At 54.1% G+C, this 12,708-nt stretch overlaps 1 protein-coding gene across 2 annotated transcripts in view; it reads left to right on the top strand.

Moving 5' to 3' along the window:
* Positions 1-12,708, top strand: part of IFT172 (intraflagellar transport 172) — a 157,550-nt gene that overhangs the window by 38,412 nt on the left and 106,430 nt on the right. For both annotated transcript variants that reach the window (XM_069973309.1, XM_069973308.1), the window contains exons 11-17: positions 1,686-1,739; positions 2,884-2,987; positions 3,080-3,165; positions 3,813-3,925; positions 10,138-10,305; positions 10,391-10,527; positions 10,644-10,751. In XM_069973309.1, coding sequence (XP_069829410.1) covers positions 1,686-1,739; positions 2,884-2,987; positions 3,080-3,165; positions 3,813-3,925; positions 10,138-10,305; positions 10,391-10,527; positions 10,644-10,751 — 770 coding nt within the window. The remainder of the gene's footprint in view (positions 1-1,685; positions 1,740-2,883; positions 2,988-3,079; positions 3,166-3,812; positions 3,926-10,137; positions 10,306-10,390; positions 10,528-10,643; positions 10,752-12,708) is intronic.

Raw genomic sequence — 12,708 nt, 5'->3', positions numbered from 1 at the left:
GAGGTATGACCCCATACTACTAGGTGCTGTGTACCCCCTCCATACTGCTGGCTCAGTGAGGTATGACCCCATACAACCAGGTGCTGTGTACCCCCTCCATACTGCTGGCTCAGTGAGGTATGACCCCATACAACCAGGTGCTGTGTACCCCCTCCATACTGCTGGCTCAGTGAGGTATGACCCCATACAACCAGGTGCTGTGTACCCCCTCCATACTGCTGGCTCAGTGAGGTATGACCCCATACAACCAGGTGCTGTGTACCCCCTCCATACTGCTGGCTCAGTGAGGTATGACCCCATACAACCAGGTGCTGTGTACCCCCTCCATACTGCTGGCTCAGTGAGGTATGACCCCATACAACCAGGTGCTGTGTACCCCCTCCATACTGCTGGCTCAGTGAGGTATGACCCCATACAACCAGGTGCTGTGTACCCCCTCCATACTGCTGGCTCAGTGAGGTATGACCCCATACTACCAGGTGCTGTGTACCCCCTCCATACTGCTGGCTCAGTGAGGTATGACCCCATACTACCAGGTGCTGTGTACCCCCTCCATACTGCTGGCTCAGTGAGGTATGACCCCATACTACCAGGTGCTGTGTACCCCCTCCATACTGCTGGCTCAGTGAGGTATGACCCCATACTACCAGGTGCTGTGTACCCCCTCCATACTGCTGGCTCAGTGAGGTATGACCCCATACTACTAGGTGCTGTGTACCCCCTCCATACTGCTGGCTCAGTGAGGTATGACCCCATACTACTAGGTGCTGTGTACCCCCTCCATACTGCTGGCTCAGTGAGGTATGACCCCATACAACCAGGTGCTGTGTACCCCCTCCATACTGCTGGCTCAGTGAGGTATGACCCCATACTACCAGGTGCTGTGTACCCCCTCCATACTGCTGGCTCAGTGAGGTATGACCCCATACTACCAGGTGCTGTGTACCCCCTCCATACTGCTGGCTCAGTGAGGTATGACCCCATACTACCAGGTGCTGTGTACCCCCTCCATACTGCTGGCTCAGTGAGGTATGACCCCATACTACTAGGTGCTGTGTACCCCCTCCATACTGCTGGCTCAGTGAGGTATGACCCCATACTACTAGGTGCTGTGTACCCCCTCCATACTGCTGGCTCAGTGAGGTATGACCCCATACAACCAGGTGCTGTGTACCCCCTCCATACTGCTGGCTCAGTGAGGTATGACCCCATACTACCAGGTGCTGTGTACCCCCTCCATACTGCTGGCTCAGTGAGGTATGACCCCATACTACTAGGTGCTGTGTACCCCCCTCCATACTGCTGGCTCAGTGAGGTATGACCCCATACTAACAGGTGCTGTGTACCCCCTCCATACTGCTGGCTCAGTGAGGTATGACCCCATACAACCAGGTGCTGTGTACCCCCTCCATACTGCTGGCTCAGTGAGGTATGACCCCATACTACCAGGTGCTGTGTACCCCCTCCATACTGCTGGCTCAGTGAGGTATGACCCCATACTACTAGGTGCTGTGTACCCCCCTCCATACTGCTGGCTCAGTGAGGTATGACCCCATACTAACAGGTGCTGTGTACCCCCTCCATACTGCTGGCTCAGTGAGGTATGACCCCATACAACCAGGTGCTGTGTACCCCCTCCATACTGCTGGCTCAGTGAGGTATGATTCGGTCTCTGTTCTCTGCAGGTGGCCTGGCCGGGATCTGGAGGCAACGAGAAATTCTTCTTTGAAAATGAGAATGTAAGAACTGGTACTGCTAACATACTACTACTCCAACCATCCCCTGTGCTCCACCCTAACCTACTACTCCAACCATCCCCTGTGCTCCACCCTAACATACTACTACTACTCCAACCATCCCCTGTGCTCCACCCTAACCTACTACTCCAACCATCCCCTGTGCTCCACCCTAACCTACTACTCCAACCATCCCCTGTGCTCCACCCTAACATACTACTACTACTCCAACCATCCCCTGTGCTCCACCCTAACATACTACTACTACTCCAACCATCCCCTGTGCTCCACCCTAACCTACTACTCCAACCATCCCCTGTGCTCCACCCTAACATACTACTACTACTCCAACCATCCCCTGTGCTCCACCCTAACCTACTACTCCAACCATCCCCTGTGCTCCACCCTAACATACTACTACTACTACTCCAACCATCCCCTGTGCTCCACCCTAACCTACTACTCCAACCATCCCCTGTGCTCCACCCTAACCTACTACTCCAACCATCCCCTGTGCTCCACCCTAACCTACTACTCCATCCATCCCCTGTGCTCCACCCTAACCTACTACTCCAACCATCCCCTGTGCTCCACCCTAACATACTACTACTACTCCAACCATCCCCTGTGCTCCACCCTAACATACTACTACTACTCTAACCATCCCCTGTGCTCCACCCTAACCTACTACTACTCCAACCATCCCCTGTGCTCCACCCTAACATACTACTACTACTCCAACCATCCCCTGTGCTCCACCCTAACATACTACTACTACTCCAACCATCCCCTGTGCTCCACCCTAACCTACTACTATTCCAACCATCCCCTGTGCTCCACCCTAACATACTACTACTCCAACCATCCCCTGTGCTCCACCCTAACATACTACTCCTACTCCAACCATCCCCTGTGCTCCACCCTAACATACTACTCCTACTCCAACCATCCCCTGTGCTCCACCCTAACATACTACTACTCCAACCATCCCCTGTGCTCCACCCTAACATACTACTCCTACTCCAACCATCCCCTGTGCTCCACCCTAACATACTACTCCTACTCCAACCATCCCCTGTGCTCCACCCTAACATACTACTCCTACTCCAACCATCCCCTGTGGAGCACTTACACATCTCTCTGGCAGGTCTGCATGATCTTCAATGCGGGGGAGCTGACTCTGGTGGAGTACGGAAATAACGAGATTCTGGGGACTGTACGTACGGAGTTCATGAACCCCCATCTGATCAGGTGAGTGGGGGGGGGGGGGGGGGGGGGTACTACCAGGGGGCGTGACCACTCCAGAACACACCCAATCTCTGACCGCCCATGTCTCATTACAGTGTGCGGCTGAACGAGAGGCGACAGCGCGGCGCAGAAGACAACAAGAAGCTGGCTTATCTGATAGACATGAAGACCATCGCTATAGGTACCCGCCCCTCCTGCCCTCGGCCGCTCACCTCTGCCCCTCCTGCCCTCGGCCGCTCACCTCTGCCCCTCCTGCCCTCGGCCGCTCACCCACCCCTCTTGCCCTCGGCCGCTCACCCGCCCCTCTTGCCCTCGGCCGCTCACTTGCCCCTCTTGCCCTTGGCCGCCCTTCTTCCCCTCACCCACTCACCTCTGCCCCTTTTCCGCCCTCGCCCGCTCACCTCTGCCCCTTAGCCTCCGTTGCCCACTCACCTGCCTCTCTTGCCCCGCCCACTCACCTCTGCCCCTTTGCTGCCCTTGCCTGCTCACCTCTGCCCCTTAGCCACCGTCGCCCGCTCACCTCTGCCCCTTAGCCACCGTCGCCCACTCACCTGCCTCTCTTGCCCCGCCCACTCACCTGCCTCTCTTGCCCCGCCCACTCACCTCTGCCCCTTTGCTGCCCTTGCCCGCTCACCTCTGCCCCTTAGCCACCGTCGCCCACTCACCTGCCTCTCTTGCCCCGCCCACTCACCTCTGCCCCTTAGCCACTGTCGCCCGCTCACCTGCCCCTCCTGCCCTTGGCTGCTCACCTCTGCCCCTTCTGCCCTCGCCCGCTCAGCTATCATGACCCCGTACAGCATGGTGTATTGCTCTCCTCTCTCTTTGCAGTGGATCTACTGTCGGGTTATACTTTGAGCACCGTCACCCATGACACTAAAATTGACTGGCTGGAGCTGAATGAAACCGGCCACAAACTCCTCTTCAGAGATAAGAAGCTTCGGGTGAGAGGAATGATTTTGCCCCAGCACTAGCATCCCCCCCCCCCACAAACTTACCCATCCGACCTGTGATAGTGTTGCCATTCATTGACCTCTGGCTCACGTCCGCTCACGTCCCTCGCCCTTTGTCAGCCTGCTTATATAACGCTATCATAGGTGGATGATCCAGTCACCGCAGCCTGTGCATGTACACATATAAAGTGTATGTGGGGGAGTATTGCTTAGCAGCAGTTGTGCCTCTGGAGCAGAACTCCCTCTGTTAAGAGACTGTGCATACTACTATACTAAGCAAAAGGTTCAGATACGTCTTTAACCCTGTCAGGCACTAGGATGCAACTCGTACGTCATGGTGCGGATACGAGGGTCTATAGAGGGCTGACGTTGTGTCTCTCCACTGGCAGATGACAGGGAGCCCTGAGCCCGGGGCTTCTGCTAGGCCTCCCCAGCTGCCTGTACTGCCTGAGGTAATGGATACATATATACTGCATTCATCCCTAGCAATAATGGTAGTCCCCTAGAGGGACAATAAAAATGGACACATTAACGTATTTGATTTCGCCCGAACTATAAATGATCACATTCCTGAACTCACACAGTACGCTGTGTAAGTGCAAAGTTGCTGATTAATAAAAAGTGATCAAAAAGTGACATATACTCAGGTGACGTAAAAAGTACAGATCATGGTGACGCCTCATGGAACAAAAACACTTGTCAGACCTCACCTACCTGTGATTTCCACCTGTGAATGGCAGGACTACTCTGACTGGTGCCAGTAATCTGTAACTTGTGATTGCACTTACAATGTCATTAGTGCCTCATCATCTGTCCTCTAAACATCACCACCAGCGACCAGATCACCACCAGGAACAAACCTCATATCAATACATCATCTGTCCTCTAGTCATAAGCACCAGCGACCAGATCACCAGGAACAGTCCTCATATCAATACATCATCTGTTCTCCAAACATCACCACCAGCGACCAGATCACCAGGAACAGTCCTCATATCAATACATCTGTTCTCCAGACATCACCACCAGCGACCAGATCACCACCAGGAACAAACCTCATATCAATACATCATCTGTCCTCTAGTCATAAGCACCAGCGACCAGATCACCAGGAACAGTCCTCATATCAATACATCATCTGTTCTCCAAACATCACCACCAGCGACCAGATCACCAGGAACAGTCCTCATATCAATACATCTGTTCTCCAGACATCACCACCAGCGACCAGATCACCAGGAACAATCCTCCTATCAATACATCATCTGTCCTAAAGACTTGTGGTATCCTAGAGAGGCTAGGGGTGATCAGACAGAGAACAAGTCCTGGGCTGTACTATGAAGAGTGTCCTCTACATGTGGCTCCAGGGCTCTGTCATATGTCAGGAACTCTGGGTCTTATATGCAGTTTGAATTCATAATCTTAATGCAGCCTAGTACGGTATTACTTCCACAATTGGACAATATGTAGAGAAAACCTAAAGTAGTGATATGAGGTTTAATGCATTTTGTTTTTGTTTAGATGACACTATGTCCTGTACTGTGTCCTGTACTGTGTCCTGTGCAGTGTCCTGTACTGTGTCCTGTGCCGTGTTCTGTACCGTGTCCCATACAGTGTCCCGTACCGCGTTCCATACTGTGTCCTGTACTGTAACGCTGCTGGATGAGCCTTGCCAGCGCCATTCCGTCCACTTCTTTGCTCCTGGGGCTGCTAGTGGCTTCTGGTGTCTTCTACCACCTTCTGCTGCAGTGACACCTCTGTTCTCCACCTTCTGCTGCAGTGACACCTCTGTTCTCCACCTTCTGCTGCAGTGACACCTCTGTTCTCCACCTTCTGCTGCAGTGACACCTCTGTTCTCCACCTTCTGCTGCAGTGACACCTCTGTTCTCCACCTTCTGCTGCAGTGACACCTCTGTTCTCCACCTTCTGCTGCAGTGACACCTCTGTTCTCCACCTCCTCCTGAGTGTTATTGCAGTTGTGCATTCTAAGCGAAGGTGCATTTCTGTGATCCTGCTGATTCTCCAGGTATCCTGACCTGTGTCTGTTCTGCGGATTATGCCTGCTGCCTGACCCTTACTGTACTGCTTGCCTCTCCCGTTGCTGACTCTGATTGTCTGACCTGTCTCTGAAGCCGCTTTCCCCTGACTCTTTGCCCATTTATCATCCCAGCCTCATCCCTGGTACTGGGCTGAATCTCCTGCTGACCACGTATACTCAGGCTGTTCCCTGGTGCCTTGCACCAACTCTGTCTGGTTCTTGGGAACCAGCTTCTGCTCACACTGGGACCACATTTATGGACCACACCTGGTGCCCCCTTGGCCACAGAGGTCTTGCTTCCACATCCTGGAGCCAAATAAAGGGTGAAGACACAAAGAGCTCTTAGACTCTGCTCCCTGGTACGGCCCAAAGTCAAACTAGTTGAGAAACACAGCGGGTCCATACTCATTGACCGGTATAGTATGATCAGGCCATTGACCCCACTGGTCAGCCGATTGTAAAAGAGCTACTGCAAGAAATGACGCGCCAGAGCGCCCTGATGCAGTGTGTGCATAACATCTGCACCTGCCTGGACACCGCCGGCCCTCTGGGAACATGAGTCTCCAGACACCAGGAGCCTGCAGCCATCTTTAGCCACATGTTGGATGGTTTTTGAGAAAGCAGTCTGCGTTAGCTCTGCGGCTTCTGCACTGCTCCACCTACAGCCGGTCCATCCAGTTCTGCACCCTGGCTGCAAAACTGTCCTGGAACAATGAGGCCCAACTAGTGGTATTTTGGGAGGGTCTGTCTGACCAGATTAAGGACGAGCTAGCAGGGCTTACTGACCACCTTAAATGACACACCAGGAAAGTCTCATGCTGCAGAAGACCTGCTCTCCTGGCTCTGTCCTTCCAAAGGCCCTTGCAGCCACCTACCCCTGCCGCCTTGGAGGAGCAGATGCAAGTAGAGCGCCTCATGTTTACCAACCAGAACAGCCAATGGCGACGTATCTGTACCTGTGTTGTGGAGGCAAGAGGCTGGGAAACTCCAGTGTCTAGGTCTAGGGGTTTGTTCGGACATCCTCTTGACCTGCCGGAGCTGGGTTTTCTTTTTCTGCACAAGGAGGATGGTTCCCTTAATTTATTATCAAGGACTGAACAAGATCACAGTCAAGAATAAGTACCTGTTGTCGTTAATTCCAGAACTCTGACTAAATCAGTGGTGCTAAGATCTTCACCCAGCCGAATTGTGTGGTGCATAAAGCCTGATCCGTGAGGGCGATGGGTGAAAGACCACTTTCTGACCCGTGACGGTCACTGACTACCTTGTCATACTATGAGTATGAACTAGTCCCTGGATAACACCGCATTGGAGACGTGTACATGGCTACAGGAGATCACCCCGGACCTGGTGCCCTCTGGCCGCAGAAGTCCCAGCCCAGAGATTCCCTGGCGTGGCCCAAAGACAAACCGATTAGGCAGCAGATCGGGTCCACACCTGCTGCCTGCAGACAATACGTTCTCTTGGCTCTTTTATCCCATTGACGCTAACTCCATTAAGGACCGAGCCAATTTCGATTTTTGTGTTTTCGGTTTTTCCTCCTTGTGTATATAAGGCCATACATACATACATACATACATACATACATACATACATATATACATACATACATATATACATACATACATACATACATACATACATAGCACTTGCATTTTTCCACCTAGAGACCCACATCATCCCTTATCCTTATTTTTTGCGTCACTAATTGTCCTTTGTAATGACGGCTGAATTATACCATAAAGTCACTGCGAATCCAGGAAAATATTCAATGTGGTGAAATAAAAAAAACAAAACACATTTTGTTTATTTGAGGGGTATGTGTTTTAACGCCATTCGCCCTGGGGTAAAACTGACTTGTTATATAACATGTATAACTTTTATTGTAACGACTTGAGGAACATATATATCGTTTTAATTGTATCTGATAACATGTAAAAAATTCAAACCATTGTTACCAAATATACGTTCCTTACAATCGCTCCATTCCCCGGCTTATAGCGCTTTTATCCTTTGGTCTATGGGGCTGTGTCAGGTGTCATGTTTTGCGCCATGATGTCTTCTTTCTATCGGTACCCTGATTGCGCATATACGACTTTTTGATCACTTTTTATTACAATTTTTCTGGATTTGATGCGACCAAAAATGCGCAATTTTGCACTTTGGGATTTTTTTGCGCGGACGCCGTTTACCGTGCGAGATCAGGAATGTGATTAATAGTTCGGGCGATTACGCACGCGGCGATAGCAAACATGTTTATTTATTTATAACATGGGAAAAGGGGGGTGATTCTGAGTTTTATTAGGGGAGGGGGATTTTTTACTAATAACAATACTTTTTTTTTTTCTTTTACACTTATACTAGAAGCCCCCCTGGGGTTAGGGTTATTCTCTCCCCCCCTGGGGTTAGGGTTATTCTCTCCCCCCCTGGGGTTAGGGTTATCCCCCCCCCTGGGGTTAGGGTTATTCTCTCCCCCCCTGGGGTTAGGGTTATTCTCTCCCCCCCTGGGGTTAGGGTTATCCCCCCCCCTGGGGTTAGGGTTATTCTCTCCCCCCCTGGGGTTAGGGTTATTCTCTCCCCCCCTGGGGTTAGGGTTATTCTCTCCCCCCCTGGGGTTAGGGTTATTCCCCCCCCCCTCCTGGGGTTAGGGTTATTCTCTCCCCCCCTGGGGTTAGGGTTATTCCCCCCCCTCCTGGGGTTAGGGTTATTCTCTCCCCCCCTGGGGTTAGGGTTATTCCCCCCCCCCTCCTGGGGTTAGGGTTATTCCCCCCCCCCTGGGGTTAAGGTTATTCTCTCCCCCCCTGGGGTTAGGGTTATTCCCCCCTGGGGTTAGGGTTATTCCCCCCTCCTCCTGGGGTTAAGGTTATTCTCTCCCCCCCTGGGGTTAGGGTTATTCTCTCCCCCCCTGGGGTTAGGGTTATTCTCTCCCCCCTGGGGTTAGGGTTATTCCCCCCTCCTCCTGGGGTTAGGGTTATTCTCTCCCCCCCTGGGGTTAGGGTTATTCTCTCCCCCCTGGGGTTAGGGTTATTCCCCCCCCCCCTGGGGTTAGGGTTATTTCCCCCCCCCCCCTGGGGTTAAGGTTATTCTCTCCCCCCCTGGGGTTAGGGTTATTTCCCCCCCCTCCCCTGGGGTTAGGGTTATTCTCTCCCCCCTGGGGTTAGGGTTATTTCCCCCCCCCCCCCTGGGGTTAAGGTTATTCTCTCCCCCCCCTGGGGTTAGGGTTATTCTCTCCCCCCTGGGGTTAGGGTTATTCCCCCCCCCCCCTGGGGTTAGGGTTATTCTCTCCCCCCTGGGGTTAGGGTTATTCCCCCCCCCTGGGGTTAGGGTTACTTCCCCCCCCCCCTGGGGTTAGGGTTATTCTCTCCCCCCTGGGGTTAGGGCTATTTCCCCCCCCCCCCCCCTGGGGTTAAGGTTATTCTCTCCCCCCCTGGGGTTAGGGTTATTTCCCCCCCCCCCCCTGGGGTTAAGGTTATTCTCTCCCCCCCTGGGGTTAGGGTTATTCTCTCCCCCCCTGGGGTTAGGGTTATTCTCTCCCCCCTGGGGTTAGGGTTATTCCCCCCTCCTCCTGGGGTTAGGGTTATTCCCCCCCCCCCTGGGGTTAAGGTTATTCTCTCCCCCCCTGGGGTTAGGGTTATTCCCCCCTCCCCCTCCTGGGGTTAGGGTTATTCCCCCCCCCCCCCTGGGGTTAAGGTTATTCTCTCCCCCCCTGGGGTTAGGGTTATTCTCTCCCCCCCCCTGGGGTTAGGGTTATTCCCCCCTCCCCCTCCTGGGGTTAGGGTTATTTCCCCCCCCCCCCTGGGGTTAGGGTTATTTCCCCCCCCCCTGGGGTTAGGGTGATTCTCTCCCCCCCTGGGGTTAGGGTTATTCCCCCCCCCCTGGGGTTAGGGTTATTCTCTCCCCCCCCCCCTGGGGTTAGGGTTATTCCCCCCTCCCCCTCCTGGGGTTAGGGTTGTTCTCTCCCCCCTGGGGTTAGGGTTATTCTCTCCCCCCCTGGGGTTAGGGTGATTCTCTCCCCCCCTGGGGTTAAGGTTATTCTCTCCCCCCCTGGGGTTAGGGTTATCCCCCTCCCCCTCCCCGGGGTTAATGTTATCCCCCCCCCCCCCCCCCTGCTGCTCTGGGTCTATTTCATCATCTCACCATTGACCATTGACTCTTCACTTTGCAGCTGAATCTCTTTGATGTGTCTGCCGGGCAGAAGACGACCGTCCTGAATTACTGCTCCTACGTGCAGTGGGTGCCCGGCAGTGATGTGGTGGTGGCTCAGAACCGCAGCAGCCTGTGTGTCTGGTACAATATTGACTCTCCAGAGAGGGTCACCATGTTCCCCCTGAAGGTAGGTGCCATATAGATTACCGCAGCCATGGATCTCCCTCCTCTTACTATGGGGGTGACTCGTCTTCTCTTTCCACCCTGTGTAGGGGGACATTGTGGAGCTGGAGCGCAGCGAGGGGAAGACAGAAGTCATAGTCACTGAAGGGGTTAACACCGTATCTTACACCCTGGATGAGGGACTGATAGAGTTTGGCACGGCCATCGATGATGGGGACTATTACAGGTAAGATATGGGGTGGGGGTGCCACTCCTTCATCATCCTCCTCCTCACCAGGGGTAACCCCTTCCATCCCAGCACACCTCACCTCTATCATCAGCCTACATTCTCTATTCCCGCAGAGCTGCAGCTTTCCTGGAGACTTTAGAGATGTCCACAGAGACGGAAGCCATGTGGAAGAGTCTCAGCAAGCTGGCCCTGGAGGGCCGACACCTGCATGTAGCCGAGAGGTAAGAGAGTCTGCCTGACTACAGGGAAGGAGAAGAGGAGCGGCACAGGGGATACAGGAGAGGAGCAGCACAGGGAATACAGAGGAGGGGAGGAGCAGCACAGGGAATACAGAGGAGGAGAGGAGCAGCACAGGGAATACAGAGGAGGAGAGGAGCGGCACAGGGGATAGAGAGGAGCAGCACAAGGGATACAGAGGAGGAGAGGAGCGGCACAGTGAATACAGAGGAGGAGAGGAGCAGCACAGGGAATACAGAGGAGGAGAGGAGCGGCACAGGGGATAGAGAGGAGCAGCACAAGGGATACAGAGGAGAAGAGGAGCGGCACAGGGGATACAGAGGACAAGAGGAGCGGCACAGGGGATAGAGAGGAGCAGCACAAGGGATACAGAGGAGAAGAGGAGCGGCACAGGGGATACAGAGGACAAGAGGAGCGGCACAGGGGATACAGAGGAGAAGAGGAGCGGCACAGGGGATACAGGAGAGGAGCAGCACAGGGAATACAGAGGAGGAGAGGAGCGGCACAGTGAATACAGAGGAGGAGAGGAGCAGCACAGGGAATACAGAGAAGGAGAGGAGCGGCACAGGGGATAGAGAGGAGCAGCACAAGGGATACAGAGGAGGAGAGGAGCGGCACAGTGAATACAGAGGAGAAGAGGAGCGGCACAGGGGATAGAGAGGAGCAGCACAAGGGATACAGAGGAGAAGAGGAGCAGCACAGGGAATACAGAGGAGGAGAGGAGCAGCACAGGGAATACAGAGGAGAAGAGGAGCGGCACAGGGGATAGAGAGGAGCAGCACAAGGGATACAGAGGAGAAGAGGAGCGGCACAGGGAATACAGAGGAGAAGAGGAGCGGCACAGGGGATACAGAGGAGAAGAGGAGCGGCACAGGGGATACAGGAGAGGAGCAGCACAGGGAATACAGAGGAGGAGAGGAGCAGCACAGGGAATACAGAGGAGGAGAGGAGCAGCACAGGGAATACAGAGGAGAAGAGGAGCGGCACAGGGGATAGAGAGGAGCAGCACAAGGGATACAGAGGAGAAGAGGAGCGGCACAGGGAATACAGAGGAGAAGAGGAGCGGCACAGGGGGTACAGAGGAGAAGAGGAGCGGCACAGGGGATACAGGAGAGGAGCAGCACAGGGAATACAGAGGAGGAGAGGAGCGGCACAGTGAATACAGAGGAGGAGAGGAGCAGCACAGGGAATACAGAGGAGAAGAGGAGCGGCACAGGGGATAGAGAGGAGCAGCACAAGGGATACAGAGGAGAAGAGGAGCGGCACAGGGAATACAGAGGAGAAGAGGAGCGGCACAGGGGATACAGAGGAGAAGAGGAGCGGCACAGGGGATACAGGAGAGGAGCAGCACAGGGAATACAGAGGAGAAGAGGAGCGGCACAGGGGATAGAGAGGAGCGGCACAGGGGATACAGAGGAGAAGAGGAGCGGCACAGGGAATACAGAGGAGAAGAGGAGCGGCACAGGGGATACAGAGGAGAAGAGGAGCGGCACAGGGGATACAGGAGAGGAGCAGCACAGGGAATACAGAGGAGGAGAGGAGCAGCACAGGGAATTCAGAGGAGAAGAGGAGCGGCACAGGGGATAGAGAGGAGCAGCACAAGGGATACAGAGGAGAAGAGGAGCGGCACAGGGGATACAGAGGAGAAGAGGAGCGGCACAGGGGATACAGAGGAGCAGCACAAGGGATACAGAGGAGGAGAGGAGCGGCACAGTGAATACAGAGGAGGAGAGGAGCAGCACAGGGAATACAGAGGAGAAGAGGAGCGGCACAGGGAATACAGAGGAGAAGAGGAGCAGCACAGGGGATACAGAGGAGAAGAGGAGCGGCACAGGGGATACAGGAGAGGAGCAGCACAGGGGATACAGGAGAGGAGCAGCACAGGGAATACAGAGGAGGAGAGGAGCGGCACAGGGAATACAGAGGAGAAGAGGAGCAGCA

The sequence above is a fragment of the Dendropsophus ebraccatus genome, chromosome 6 (genome assembly GCF_027789765.1).
Source record: "Dendropsophus ebraccatus isolate aDenEbr1 chromosome 6, aDenEbr1.pat, whole genome shotgun sequence".
In the NCBI taxonomy this organism is placed as follows: domain Eukaryota; kingdom Metazoa; phylum Chordata; class Amphibia; order Anura; family Hylidae; genus Dendropsophus; species Dendropsophus ebraccatus.
This window is presented reverse-complemented; position numbering and strand designations above follow the sequence as displayed.